We start from the raw sequence: 15,914 nt of genomic DNA, 5'->3' as shown, positions 1-15,914 counted from the left end.
AGCTAGGCTCTAAGACCCTCAACATGGACCACTCCAATCTTGGCCTTTCCGATCAGAGTAAGGTAACCAGTTCTTTCCCTGTTGTTTGCCTGTTTCCTTCTAAGTGTGAGATAGAGAAATTGAAGAAAACAATTAAAAGAATAGCAGAGCAGCTATTATCCTGAGAAAGCTGGGAGGCCCATATTGTCCAGGACACATCTGCAAAGCGCCCCTACCCCCATCACCTGGAATCCTCCTCTATTTTATAGAAATGATGGAGAAAACAAGTCCCTCATCTTGTAATTCAATCTGAAATTCCAAGTTACAGCATTGGACCATGAAAGGAGACAGGGATTAAGAAATTCTAGAAACATCCAACAATCTTTGTCTTCTTTTTAAAGGAATTTCAGGGTTACTAAAGCAATGGGGAACCACCAATGCCGGTTATCAGCTGTGTGGTCTGTTTCTATAATCTCAGGCCAAACTATTTTCATCTAAATGACTAAGGTAATTAAGGGAAAGGGTGTTTGGCTTTGATTATGTCTCACTCCCCACAATCTATCAAGCTGTTCAAACATTCACACATCACAATGCAGCAAGAATAAGCCAGGAAACAATGACAACATTGACGACTTAGTTACTCCTTAGAGAGGTTTCCTCAAGCTCTCACCTTTCAAATTACCATCCACCTATATCCTAACAGTGGTCCCTACTCTAAATATTGTGTATGTTAATTAAATAAGAAATATGTGTACTATGGCTTTGAGGAGAATTTAATTCCAGAAGAATCAGTCACTGTGATCCATGCCAGGGAAAATAATCTTGAGAAGTCATTTATTTCTGCCCAGTGACTATACATGCAGGTATTACATGCAAATATGGAAATAACATAGCGGCCACATGTAAACAGAAATCAGTCCTTCTGGGAAAGAATTAAATGTTCTCTTTGTAGGTATAGTCAGAACTTCTTTGATAACTTTAAAGGAAATGCTAGAAATTTTTAGTGAAAAATTCCCTATTACCCCCAAAGATGGAGTCTGTAGTACCTTATAGTGACCAAAAACCCCCCACGAAAAACAAAGAAGTGGAGTGGGTTTAATTTTTGTCAACTTCATGAGTGCTTCCTGAGCTAAGTAAGATTTTATTGTGTATATTCCCTTCTATCTCACTGGAATGCTGTCTTATCTGAGACACATTTTTTATTTGCAATGGAAAGGGCTAATCCAGAGGCCTACGGGTACATTTTATCACAGATTGTTCACCTGCCTGTAGGAAGCATCAGGCTTTCTCACCTGCCTCTAAAACCTTCACAGCTGAAGGACCCTGATGCCTCTACTTAAAAGACAGTTTTTATTTGCTTTTTGGGGGCCTATCAAGTCAATGATCTGCAACCTGGAAAGTGTGTAATTAGGCCATGACATGACCAAAGGAGTTGTTACATCTTGTCTCGTCACTGGCAAGTGTCTGCCCACATGGCTGTGACAGCTATGGTCTATTGAGTTTGGAATTTTCTTTAATATCTCCCCAACTCCTTGTTGGTCTAGTCTGTTGACTGTTATAAGCCTGGTTCCTTTTTTAACTGCTTCAATTACATATCCATCCAATAGTGCATAACAGTTGTCCAGAAGCCATTATAGATTATGGACCAAAGGCAATTATTTCTTGAAATAAAAACTTGAGCACTCTTTCTTTTTACGTGTGTGTGTGTGTGTGTGTGTGTGTGCATGTCTGTAAATTTAAAATAAGAGAAACTCAGGGAATATATCTATTAGTAACAACCATATTACTTTTCAGCATTGAGAGCTTTGTGTCCATAAACACAAGTTTCAAAAATCACATTGATGCTACTATCAAGAGCTATACATTCCCTCCTCCACTATTTTAGAGCCATCTCAATTGTTATCAAATAAAATCATTGTTGATCTACAGAGCAGATTGGCAGAAAATATAATTATCGGAGTTATGCTAATTTTTTTGCTGAATGCCCAAGTAGAACTATTTGACCCAGAGGGAAAATAGATAAATTATTGGTTGTTTTGACAGCATGAAATTCCACTCACTTTTTAACCATTAAGTCACATCCTAGCTATGACTATTTGAAGTTGAATATATGCCTTTGCCCTGACCTTGTAACAAAAGCAGGAGGTGGAAACAGCTCAGGACCTGCACTAATAGACATTAGATTAAAAGCCCAGTTGTCAGACTTCATGAACTACAGATCACCCTGTTTGGACCCACTTCTTCCATCTGCACACTGAGGATTCTGCTTAAGATGAGCATACATGCTCTGGTTGTCCTGAGACAGTCCTAGTTGAAGCCTGCTGTCGTGGGGTCCTGAACAGTATGTCCCTTCTATGTCACATGTGTCCCATTCTGAATAATCATTTCTATTGTCATCTTAACTCTACTGCTTACCTCATTAGGTCGTGTGATGCAATGTTCTAAATAGTACATGACACACAAAAGACACTACCAAAAAATTAACTTCAAAATAGAAATGTACATGGTAAAAAGAAAAAAAAAGTGGCATGAAAGATAATATAAAATTGCTTACATTAAAAAAACCTGACATATCAAAATCTAAACTTTGAAGAGCTGGTAAATTGAAAGGCTTATGTGGCCCCTACCTCCACTCTGCAAAGTGTTTTTCCATAAAGAAACAAAAACAAAGCAAAAACAAACAAATTATTCATGAAATTTAGTAGAGTAACTGGATTAGGACTGCATACAACCCTACTTCTTATATTTTAAAAGGCTTGTCTATACCATGTTAGTTGAGTGGGCTTGGTCACTAGTCTACCGGAGCTCTTTGAATGACTCCAACACTGTTAAAGAAACAATAAGTTCAAAGCCCAGAGTTTCAGAGATTCAGGAGGAATCGAAATAACCTAGATATTTCTGGTTCCCTCAAACCTCATTCTAGCTCTTAAGAGTCAAAACTCTTAGTTGACTATATTATGGGGATATCTAAAAATAAAAATAAGAACATTTTATGTATTGCCCTTTACATGCTAGATATTTCATAGACATTGTCTCAAAACTTCCACACTACTTGGTGAGGTGGAGTCAATAAACCCATAACAGATGAGGTGGTCCTTGCTGCGGATAAAGTGCTTCTCAAGGTTGCTCCACTAAGATGCAACAGAGTCTAGTGATTAAGCGCATAGACTTAAACTTTCAAGCTGAGCTGGACACCTTGTTTAACTTTTCCAGGCCTGTCTTCCCGATCTGTACAATGGAAGTGACAACATCAGTCTTACAGGATTAGGCTGTCAGCTCGATGACACATATTTGTAAAGCACTCAGAACAGTGTCTGTCACCTAGTGAGGACTCCATAAGCAGCCATTGGTATTATCGATATTATCATAATATTGTTATCACTGTTAGAGAGAGATGATTTAAATCAAAGTTTGGTTCATCTACTTCATCAAACTTTGTCTCCTGGCGTGGTCAAGAAGTCTTAATCAATAGTGCAAATAATGAAGTCCTCTATTTCCACCCAATTAGCCTTAGCAGGAGCCCTGTCATATACACTGCACCTTTTATTAAAGATATTTATTTTCATCTTGTAATGGGAAACTCACAAGCAATATGTATGTGTTTCTTTCTAGTTACCCTCAAGCTGTCTAGAATAATTAGTTTCACTTTCTCATCCTGAATGAACTTTAAACTACAAAGAGTAAGAATATAAATAAAATTAGGAATATATTATATACTTAGATATTATATATACTATTATTGAAATATATATGTATTTTAACCCAGTGTTCTAATAAAAAACTAGACATATTTTTCTAGGCACCGGGCTACAGAAGAATATAAATAAAGACATTAATGACTCACTTCTCCTACTTTCTATTACAAGTTACAGGGCATCTTTTTAAAAATTGCAGTACCTAGGTGAGCTCATCAGGATGAGTGGAAACAGCAGGAAAGATAAAAAACTCGTATCAAGAACTTCAACAAGCCAGTCAAAGAAAGTGCAGAATAGTAACTACAGTTTGCTGCCGAGCTTTGACTCGACAGGCCACGACCTGAATTCAGCGGCTTCCCCTTGCCCTGCCTCCCCGCCTCAGGTCGGGAGATGGCACCGAATATGCGTCTGTCCTCTCTGGACCTCCATGAACTAAGCCCTCGGTTTCTTGCTCATCTGAGGATGCCATCCTTGGCATCTCCAAGTTTTACAATGTTCTCACTCTGTGTTTTCAACAGTGATGTCTCAAAAAAAAAAAAAAAAAAAGGATTGTAAACGTAAATAAAATAGAGAGGTTACCATAGAGTTGCTAACTTTTATTTTGCCAAGTAAGAACATTAAAAAAAAAAAAAAAAAAAAAAAGAGCCACCGTTTGCTGCTATCATCATGTCAGAAAGGAAAAGCTATTTTTAACAGCGTGTAAGCAAGAAGCCTGGGCAATGCCCGACCCTTCCCCAGAGGAGTTGACAGCCGCATTACATTGGCCCTGTTCTTTCCCTGTCCTGGTAACCCTGCAGCATGTCATCAGAGGCAGCCACCAGGCCTGCCACTGGCCTGGGGAGACAGTGCTTTAAACAAAGCTGCAGGATAAGATCTTGAGATCTCTCCCCACACACATCACAGAGAACAGGGGGCTTGCTACTGCTTAGTAACCAGAAACAGTTTCAAGGCTCTGGAACTTGGCTTAGATGAGGGGAACAGCCAAAACAAGGGGAGCCCCCGCCTTTTCTGCTCTGCACTGTCTGCCCGCTTTCAGGGAGACACATTATCCACAGGTGAGGTTCTCTGTATTCTACCCCACAATAAGAAAAGTAAAGCCCGGCCGGGCGTGGCTCAGCGGTTGAGCGTCGACCTAGGATCCAGGAGATCGGGGTTCGATTCCCGGTCAGGGCACATGCCCGGGTTGTGGGCTTGATCAATGGCTCTCTCATCATTGATGTTTCTATCTCTCTCTGTCCCTCTCCTTTCCTCTCTCTGAAATCAATAAAGATATATTTAAAAAATAAAAAAATAAAAATAAAAAAATAAGAAAAGTAAAATTGTTAAGTCCTTAACGTACAACAATATTTTAAAAATTACCTTTTGTACCCCACCCTAAAAAACCCTGTAAAAGAGTAAATGAAATTTGCCATTCACAAGGCCCAGATGCTTTACAGGCTGACAATCTTAATTTTTAGTCTGTCTCATGAGAAAGGACTCTAAATCAAATGGGGTGTTATTTTAAACACAACTTCAACCTTATTTTAACAACAGCTTATTTCTACTCTTTAACTTGAACCCAGGAAGTAAAAAGTTCTCAGATACAGAGGGAGTAGCCTGCACTCAAGCAAGGGAACTCAAAGCCCTTTACTTCCTCAGTTTAGGTTGACCTTAGGTCGCTCATATGGCTTTAGTGCTATTTCCTGTAATTAAGCTTATGATAAAATATAATAAGAAGGCAGAGATAGTCTTTTGCTATCCCTCCCTCCCTCCCTCTCTCCCTCCCCTTTTTCTTTCTGTTCACCCACCTGATCACCTATATATCTGTGTGTCTATCAATCTATCATTTACCTTCCTATCCATCCACCCATCCATCCATCCACCCATCCATCCATCCACCCATCCATCCATCCACCCATCCATCCATCCACCCACCCATCCACCCACCCACCTTTCTACCCATTCATTTATCCATCCACCCATCTATGCACGTGTGTATGTGTATATCAACCTCCCTCCCTCACCTCTATAATTTAAGATAGTAGACCAGCTTCTCCACGACCCCAAAGACATGCCTACTTATCCCTGTTGAGTTTTAAAGAACTACTAATCTACTTCTCTCTTAAACAGAACTTTTTATTCATAGGTAATGAGTATCGGGATTAAATAATTTTGTAGCATGTGGCTTGTGATCACTGCCTGAATCTGACCAGCCCCAGCCTCCTTGTATTAAGATTTACCTAGGTTCTCTAATGAGTCCTTCCTGAGGTCCTAAGGCACAAGGGTGTGTATGTGTGTTGTGCATTATATATGTATGCAAGTCAACACACATATATGTATGAACATACATATATGTATTTCAAACGCAGAAAGCAAGATAATTGATATTATGGCATTTTAATTGGATGTCTATTAAGCTGAACTATATGAAATTGCCATTATTCCACCATGTTTGTCACACAAAGATAGCAATTTCATACGGTACAGTCTAATACTGCCAATAAAACTTGGATGTCTTAAAAAACAAACACAAAGGAATAAGAAAATGAACAAATCCAGTTGCTTGCTGTATCTTTTACTCAGTTCAGGGTCATCTGTGCTGCCAGGGCCCTAATTGTACTTATGAAGCTGCCGACTTTCAGGGATCTTTAAAGAAAATATGTCTTAGATGAGAGAAGAAATGGTCCCTGGTAACCATCAGTGCAATGGGATCGTTATGAAATTTCTGAGTGGACCACTTAGTGTTCCTTTCTTCTCCAGCCGGTCTGTCTCTGGTTCCTTTCTGTCCTAATGTGGAGGGATGTGCTCATGCACTGGTTGTTAGGTGTTAGGATGTCAGCAAGCAGGACAAGCATGACAAATGTCTGCCTTTTCGGAGAGATAACATTTTCATCCAAGCTATGTACACACCGTATGTATTTCCTCAAATATTCGTGGCATAATTCATTGAACAGGGATTCTCTACCCCCATCCCCACCTCTTGCTTTCGCTGCTCAAAGATGCAACAACCATCAAGTCATAATACACAAAGAAACCAAGAGCCAATCAGTGAAAAGAAGCCTGCCCCCAGGCTCAATTCAAGCAAGCCATTCATCGAGCTAATGTGATGATGGACCTATCAAACCCAGAACGAATCACGGACACATCAGCAACACCAAGTGGCATGCAATGACCAGATGACCGTCGGCCCCACTGCCATGCTTTCATTGGTTCAAGCTCAGAAAACAATCTCCTTTGAGACTTTGGACAGTTGGCTTTTCATAAATCAAAGTGAGGTTAAAAAAATAAAGATTTGGTGAGGTCACGTGCTTACCAAATGTCTCCTAAATGCCAAGGAAAGATGTTTGCCTATTTCCATTAAATGCGTCAGTGAGACTGTAAAATTACCTAGTCCAGTCAGGTCTTTTTCTTTTGGGGAAATCTCTGCCCACACCAGATGGTCTTCATTCTGGAGGTCAGCATTCAGAAACTCTCAGGGTGCTCCAAGATAAGCAGCGTGTGATCGTTTCACCAAGATAATGATGGGCAGAGAGTTGCAAGTTGCCCATCAAGGACCTTCTGGGTAGTCCTGAGGTTACCTGAGTTCAATATTTTCCAAAGGTCCCTGAATCCTTAATTTGATGAGGGCTTAATTTATTCTGATAAAAGGTAAAATTCTACCAACTGGGGACACTGAACTTCTTTCACTTTCAAGACATTTGAAGAGTGACTCATGATTACAGGAAAAGTTTATTGCGTTTTCTCTTTTGATCAGGTGGACAGCCATGGACATTACCAAAAGTTCTAATTCCTGCTGATTTTACTCCCTATTTTGGAAGAGTTTCTTTGGGTTAAGAAGTTTTTCTCTTTATCTTCTAGAGAGCAGGAACTAAGAATCTATGACTACTGATATTACATGTGATCGTGTAAAAATAAAATATTGTCCAACTCCCCTAAGATAAACTCTAGATACTTGGCATCTTCCATCTAGATTCAAAAGCTTTTCTGATAATTTCACATTTCCCCCCAAACATGTGTCTTCTATAAAAGGGTCTTTCTTCTCTTTACCTGCTTACTAAAAGTAAAAGGAAAGACCAGCATTTCATAAATACACTTTACAAATCAAATCAGAAATATCATTTTAAATATTGTTTTCTGTAATTTACCTATTACTGCATTTACCTCAATGCAATACTTCCATATGTGGCATGTGTGTTGCTTATAACGTAGTTAAATAGGGTTAGTAATCAGTTTCCCAGCAACCAAGAAGACCTAATGTGCAAATTTCTTTAATGAACAGCAAGAGGCCAATTACATGGACAAGACTATATTTAGTTGGCTTCTTCAACTGAAAATGTTACACTCAAGTGGGAATTGCAGAGTTATTCAAAATTTACCAATCCAAGAATGAGGGCAATTTTTCAGTAAGACTTGTCGCCAATGAGAATCTTAATAATATTAAAACAACGGATTTTATATATGTATATTTGCATATACAATGCCCCCAAATGCAACAACATTTTAACTTAATTTTTAGGTGAATGCAAATGGAGATGGACAGATCCTCAAGTAATTCTAAGAATCTTATGAAACATTATTTATTTCTTTTCAAATGTCTAGATTGGTCTTCTTGAAGAAAGTAATTTAAATTAGATCTTTGCATTTAACCTTGTTTTCAACTTGGGGGTAGATGCACTTATACATCTAAACAAGATAAAAATCCAAAAAAAAAAAAATCTGTTTAAGATTCTTATAATTATACAGCAGGCTTAAGTTACTATGATTATAATTATATACAAAGTGGGTGTTTGAGAGTTTAGCATCTAGAAATATTTTCATAAAAATAATTGAGGATCATAGATAAACCACATTACAGTCAATAGTTTGTGTATCTTCGGGGTACAGAATTTAACAGCATTGAGCCTTTTCATTTGTAGAATCGTCTTAAGTATTTCAAGATTGTCAACATTTTTATTAACCTAGTGACCCTCTCCGTTTTCCTAATCCAGTGTCAAAGTGTAGTGCAGATAGAAACTTACATAAAACACATTTTGCATCATCGCCAGTGATTACTGGGTAACTGCATAATTTGTGTATTTAGAACTGAGTCTTGAAAATTGTTTTAATTTCTCTGGAGGCTCCCTCCAGCCCTGAGACCTCGTGATGGTTGTTTATAAGAATATAGCAATAATACCTGCGTACAACCAGGCGGCAGATCTCAACTCTATCTTGCCAAAGAGCCATTGATTACAAGTTTATGCATGGGGTTTGCAAAGTGCCACTCTTAGGGTTCAGCGATTTATTTTGCTTTATTAGACCTCAGAAGAATTCTGCAGCTGCAATGAGCTCACAACACGTCGTGTGAGGGATGGGATGGCACTGCAGGGAAAGCACACCACAGCAAACCGAGAGAGGGACTCAGTCACAACAGGCCAGGTGGGAGCACCCGTGGCTGCCGACACTTCCCACTCGGGATCAAACACGTCTCCTTGCTTACCTGTCTGACCCAGCATGCCTCAGCCACACATGCAAATTGTTACCATCACTGCTTTATTCATGAAACGTGTTTCTAAATTAAAGGAGTCATTACCCAAAATAAGCACCCTCCATGACATTTGAGCATGCAGAGCATCTGAACATTCACATTTATGTCCTCGGGAAACAGAGCCAACGAGTTGCATTCAATATGGAAACGCACGCTGTTTTCAAGGCACCTAAACGGAAATAGCAGTGGCTTGCCGTTTCGGGGACCGAGTCATCTGTTAAGCCTGGGTAATTGGTCATAAAGCTCTGCCACCATCCCTCCCCCACCCCCGCCATCCATTCTGACTTGTGCATTTTTTAAACCCACTTCTGTCCCTTCCACTGCCAGTCTTAACGTGTGATGGGCACCACAAATAAAAGTTGGCTTGTCTTAGCAGGATCGAACACTGGCCATTGCCAAAAGAACCAACCTCCTTAGGAATGCCAGATACACCTCCCCCATCCCTTTATTATGGATTAAAAAGTGCTTTCCTGGGTGTAAAAAGCTGTAAAAAAGGGACACGGGGTGCTTGGAACTGAGGTAAGCCTGCAGGGTCACCTTCTGGTTTTCTTTCTCTGAGTCAGATGAGACCATGGTCTTCCAGAGAAGGCCATGAGCAGGTTGAACGGGGTGGGGACATGTACATGCAACGTGTGCTGTCACAAGGATTAAGAGATCTTTACACGAACAAGACAGACCACTTTCTCCGTGTCTTAGCAGAGAGGGCGGGAGTTTAGCAAGAACCGGGCATAAGCGTCCATCCTGTGTCCGGGGCCCCCCCGCAGTTTCACGGTGGGCCCTGCCTTGGTGGGCGCTGCCTACCAGCTGTCATGCATGTGCATCAAGACCGGACACGAATCTCGTCTCCTGCCGGCTAAGTTCATTTCCGAGTGGCTGTCAAGCGCAAAGAGGAAGCCCTTACCTGTCACTGTAGGCAGCCGCAGTGGCAGGGGTGGGCTGGGCGTAGCGGTATGCAGCGTAACCACCCTGAAACACAAGGAGAAGCGGGTTTAGGCGCGCCTAGGAGGCCGGCTCGGGGCGCCCGCTGGGGGCCGCGCCGCGACAGCGGGTCCCCGAGTCTACCGATCTAAAGTGGGGTTAATGAAAGCTTAGTGTCAGAGCAGAAGTACGGGCCACACCACACACCGGAGGGACGGGGACCGAGTACTAACCCCGGCTGGATGTTACAGGTTAGCGGGTGTAAGCATATCCCCGAGGCAGGGCCCGGGTGACCTTGGAAGGACGTGAACCTAAGCATTAACTTAAGGTGATTGTCTTGGGGTGGGGAGTATTAGGGGGGTCACTTAAACACTCTGGATACTTTGCTGAACTTTCCAGATTTTCGAAACTGATTATACTTTACCTTTCCTTATTAGCTATTAACTTATATTTTATTCGGTCTGTCATTACTTCCTTGAAAATCTTATATAGGTCAAGCTAATGTCCTCTTGACTGACTTATTTTTATACTTTTTTTTTTTTTTAAACCCACAACTTTTAAACTTGAAGTTTATTAGTAATCTCTTGCATATGTAGTTGTTTAACCAGTAAAGCAATTAAAGAAGACAGTCCTTAGCTTTCTACATCTTATGTAATTATTTTAAAAAGGGATAGTAAATGCTTCCTAAAAATGGTGTCTTTTTGGCTAAAGATACCACACTGATTCAGACGGGGAATTCAGTGTGGAAAATATGATAAAGTATTCCAATTTGTAAATAAAATCATTAAGAGAGAAAAAAAAAATCTGAAAAAATAATTAACATTTAGTTGTATGTACCAGTAATTGCAATTGTTCAATTAAGCAGAGGACAAGCAAATGGGCATATTTGAAAGGAATTGTGCTCAGTGAAGCATTGATTATCAAACTGTGAAAATAACAGAGCGTCTTGCTCAGCCAACCACAGCGAGACATCAGCCACTGTAGAATGATCTCAGCACAATTAACAAACAGGATCCGGTCTCCACCAATAACACAGGGACATTCAGGTTCTACTTAGAATACAAAGTCCCACCATCCTCGGAGGGAAGGGTTCTCACCTCCACCAAAAAGGGGCAACTCGGGCCAGGCTACTGTACCGGAGGGCACCTTACAGCAAAATCATGGATGTGCCAGAGGGCATTGAAAAGTAAAGTTGAGAGTAGTAGAGGAGTTCGTTACATTTGGCTCCATACCCTATAGGAAAAACCGAGTTGCAGGATAGGAGATAGATGAGTGGGGAAGCTCCAACACTCATCTTTCAAAATGTAGACAAAACTCATCTCAGCAATGTATTTCTACCTTCTACCCCCCACAGCTAACTTTCACAGCAAATTTGCCATCACGTACATAGCAGTTCTACAAAGCTCGTTTATCCTTACGCAGGTTTGCGCTTTGGATCAGTCCTGGAGGAGACACATCCAAGACATTCTGACAGATCATCAGCAATAATTTGGAGCCAGTTTTTTGAAAAAAAAAAAAAAGTCTCCCTTGAAAAACAATGTGAAAGTTACAGAAAAAGGAGGTCTTCGCCAGACACCACCTGGTGTTCCAAACACCATGTTCTCTAATTAGGAACGGGGAAACTCATTAAATGTGCTGAGGAGTTGTAAAACCAAAGCAGTTGTCATAACAGCACCGAGCTCAGACACAGTCTGATGGGCTGAGGGGAAGAGAGGTCACCAGATTTCTGGAGCCAGTCTTTTCATCTGCTTGTCCATCTCCTGGCTGTCCCGATGCATCCAGAAAGACACAGGTGTGCAGGTCTGTACAGGACACTTAATGAGGAGGGGGGGCTGGAATTGGCTAGCTGATTGCTAGGAGGCATTAGCTGCAACCAGCCGAAAGCTTTCAGGGGAGAAAGTGTGTGTGTGTGTGTGTGTTATTTTTGTCTCTCGCTCCCAGAATAAAAAAACAAAGTTCCTGCCAAGATATTTGCATTAAGTGCCATGACAGTCAATCGTGATCTGGTGACTGTGAATTTGGTCCCAGCAAAGATTTTTAGCAACACTTGCAAGCCCTCTGTGTTTGAACTATGTATGTCTCCCCCAACTCCTGCAGTTGTTTTGTCCATGAAATTAGGTAGCAAGTTTGGTAAGTGGCAGTGCACACAGAAGATAACTAACATGAACCTCCTTAACTGCCGGTGCATATTTATTGAATGAACTTTACAAATGGCCATGTGTACACCTGGGATCCATCTGCACAACAGACGTGCTCATCTATGACGCTTTGAGAAGGACCCATCCTCCACAGAGTTGCACGTGATTTGGCCACTCAGAGTAGGTAGGTGTGTGTTTCCACGCAAGACAGATACACATGGGGGCAGAGCCCTGACCCTCATCTTTGTTCATTAGGAATCTCTTTACAAGCATTCCCGAGTCAAGAGTCAAGGCCATCGTTTGCTAAATCTATGGAGACAGTGGAAAGAATTTGGCCTTGATCAGTGGTCTCCTTGCTGTCCAGTGGACCAATGTTCTCTGTGCTGTCCCCACTTGTCCTAAGTGACTATTGAGCACTTGAAATGTGGCTGGTCCAGCAGACTGAATTTGTAATTTATTGAATTTGCGTACATCTGAATGTGAATGTAAATAGCCACAGGGGGCTGGTGGCTACCTGTTGGGGTCCAGGTCTCTGATCCCTGGAATGTGTAGCAACTGGTTAAAGAAGAGGGTGAGGTGGCTTGATACCTGCACATCTGTCTGCTGCATTGTCTTCCTGGGCTATTTTTCTTCTGCATAAAATCCATATTAGGGGAGTAGCAGAGTTGTGTATTAACTCAGTGTATGTGTGCAAATACTGTAAAGTGATGAAAAAAATACAGATTGCTTTAATTTGCCTTTCTAACAGGTAACTGTAATCAATTTGATTGCTCCGTATTTTGCAGTTCGCTGAGCATAGCCCGAGTTTCTGCAGGGCTCTGTGGTAGTGTCTGCAGAAGGACTGCTCACTCCCATTTGCTGTCAGCAAGCGTGTCCATGTTGGAACCGGTCCTCCCAGATCTTAGGACAAACATTCGTCCCTGACAGTTAGAGTTTCCCCACTACCAGGGGAAAAGGGTTGACAGGCACAACGTAGTTCTATACTCCCTACTCATAAAACATGCTCATTTTTTACAAGCTGGGCAGCAGCAATATATAAACGTGACCTTATCGAAAATATACGTTTTAAATGGCCATTATAAACTGCCCCTCCCTCCGCTGTCACCACCATCAGATGTAGGAGCCCCCTGAGATCCTGGCCCATCTGGTCTGAAACACTTCCTTTGTTAGCGAGACCCATGGAGGTCCACTGGGGAAAGCTACTGATTGAGAATCTCTAAGGATGCTCCAGTAAAGCATTTTCAAAGGTGTGCTGCTGGGATGCTGATACTAGCAGGGAAAGGAAAGGAACCTGGACGAGACAGATTTGGGAAATGCTGAATTAAACATAATGAAAGTGGTTGAGCACCATGGATCTCCACTGCGTCACAAAGTATTTTCACAAAGGAAACCACATCGTTGATTTCAGTGCCTAATTTTGGAAAAAGATGTTCTACTATCCAAGTGATGAATTACTTGGGAAGAGAGGTGAAATTTGTGTGCGCTGGTGGGGACCGGGGATAGGGGGGACTGGGATGGGCTTGACCACAGAGAGAGGTCTCCTCTTTTCCAAGATTATTCCAGGATCTCACTTTGTGCAAAGCAGGTGGATTGGTGTATGTATAAATCAACTCAATATTTTATGTATGAAAACAACATTTACAATAACATTTACAAGACGAGAAACTTAAATATAAATCATTACTCCTTAATTTATCTGCATTGTACATTCAGCTGTTTTTGAAATATGGCAAATTTTCTTGAAATGTGAAAATAAAAGTTCATCTCAGGAATTTTAATTATTCTGTCCTAAGTTCAAGTACTCCTTTTTCATAATAGAGTTCTTATTAAAATGATTAATTTTCAGAGTAAAAAATGTACTTTCTTAATTGACTTAATACGGAACAAAAATGATAATTGCAGGTTATAGGGAAACCCATGTAATAAAACTCCCACCAATTATCCTAGTATTACACTCTTCTTTCATTTTATTTGACAGTTTTAATGTTGGTTATAGACCAAATTGGGAGACTCGACCAGCTACACTCCAGTGGATGTGTGGCTCCCTTTCTCCCTGCATTTGTTCCTGTGAGGGTTGCTTCCGCGGTGAGAAGGAGGTTTGAAAGCTATAGCAAGAGGTGTGAAATAAATGCATAAGAACCTACAGTGAAACCAGGGAGAGAGATATTAGCTCTGCTGACCCTCAATGCTAGATGCATGAGTTTTCTTAATTCTACCACTCCAGTTGACTCCTAGAACCTACTAAAATTTGTCTTAGGCAACTGGTTCAATGAAACCCTAGAATTCTTTTTCACTGAATATATAGTAATTGAGTCCAGATGCATTTTAGGAAATTTATAACCAAGCCAGACCTCCATTTGACACACTCATGATCTAGCAAAGAGGGTAGATTTGAGGGTGATCATCTCCATTCTAGAAGAATCCACATCAAAACTGGAAAATTCAGTTCAGCCTTTCCTCCTTCTATGTTAGAGAAACCTCCCTCCCTGGAATGGTCTTGTTAGTAGGATTCCACAGCAAACCCACAGCCAGAGTGATGAGTTTTTCCACCAGTCAGGATTTCATACCTGTAGCAATTTATTGCCATACACAGGCTCTTGATACACTACTCTATAAGGAAACAGAAATGTAATGTTTTCAATGCAAAACTGAAATAAATAAAAGAAAATGCATAAGTCAGACAGAAATTCCAGAGCAATTCATTTACAAGTTTGCGTCTCTTCACCAAGACCTGAGAGTGAGCCATGGAACCAAAGGAGGAGCCAGGCACCGCCAGGCAACCTTCGCTGCAAATTTCTGCAATCGAGAGGATCGAGAAGGGGGAGATGGGCTCAGACACACTCGCTGATTTATCTTAGAACCTGTGTTTCTTTTTAAAGAAGGAAAAAAGATACTTTCATGGCTTTTTACCCTTCTAAGCATATTCCAGTGGTTCAAGTTAACCATTTTTGAAATTTCCCTCTTGAGGTCATGATTGGAATTCTCCAGAATACTTGAGGATTTAACTCTGATGCCTAATTATTGAGGCAGTTAAGATGACAGTACAGTAGCAACCATAACTGTATCAACACCTGTGGTTTTTAAATTTAATTTTGACTAAGAACAGAAAGCACAACTATATTTCATGAATTCATGAAGCACGTGGAAGCTACCAAAGCTACTTTGAATAGATAGGACTAGAAAAATTATGTGAGTGTGTGTGCGGGCATGGGTCTAGAAAAGCCACTGTTAATATATGGCTCCTTAATATGGGATCACTTCGTTCAAGTGTAACACTGACAAGATCTCAGAAGAACTCAGGGACGAACTAGATTTAGGGACCTGCCTTATACAGCTATATATTTTAATTTTCTTTTCTTTTCTTATGTAGTCTGGCTTTCCTTTCCAATTTAGTTTTACTTAACCTTCCGCTTTAAGTTAAAATCTAAAATTTCTAGTTCTTTCTCTCTCTCTCCTCTCCCCCCCTTTTCGCCCCCTTTCTCTCCCTCCCCCCCTCCCATCCTAGTTTCCATTGATTGCTTCTGCCAGGGTTTGGAGACCAGGCATAATTCCCCAGGGGCCTGCCTATCCCATTATGGGCTCAATTATCTTCCCACTTCTCACTGTTTTCCTTTCCTTCCTTTCACTGCCTTTATGGAAGCTTGTTCAACGACAGCGACAAAGTTCTTCTGTTGGCTCAGG

General features: G+C 40.9%; 1 protein-coding gene across 25 annotated transcripts in view; it reads right to left on the bottom strand.

The window, feature by feature from the left end:
• The window catches only part of RBFOX1 (RNA binding fox-1 homolog 1), a 1,935,778-nt gene that overhangs the window by 26,448 nt on the left and 1,893,416 nt on the right, over positions 1–15,914 (bottom strand). For 19 of the 25 annotated variants that reach the window (XM_081132157.1, XM_081132151.1, XM_081132144.1 and 16 more), the window contains one exon: positions 10,079–10,143. In XM_081132157.1, the coding sequence (XP_080988283.1) occupies positions 10,079–10,143 (65 nt within the window). Of the gene's footprint in view, positions 1–10,078; positions 10,144–14,800; positions 14,844–15,914 lie in introns of all 25 variants that reach the window. The other 6 variants (XM_081132161.1, XM_081132165.1, XM_081132153.1 and 3 more) reach the window with 1 other exon arrangement.

This window comes from Miniopterus schreibersii (genome assembly GCF_964146895.1).
Source record: "Miniopterus schreibersii genome assembly, chromosome: 3".
Classification (NCBI taxonomy): domain Eukaryota; kingdom Metazoa; phylum Chordata; class Mammalia; order Chiroptera; family Miniopteridae; genus Miniopterus; species Miniopterus schreibersii.
Note: the sequence above shows the minus strand (reverse complement) of the source record. Positions and strands in the feature narration are given on the sequence as shown.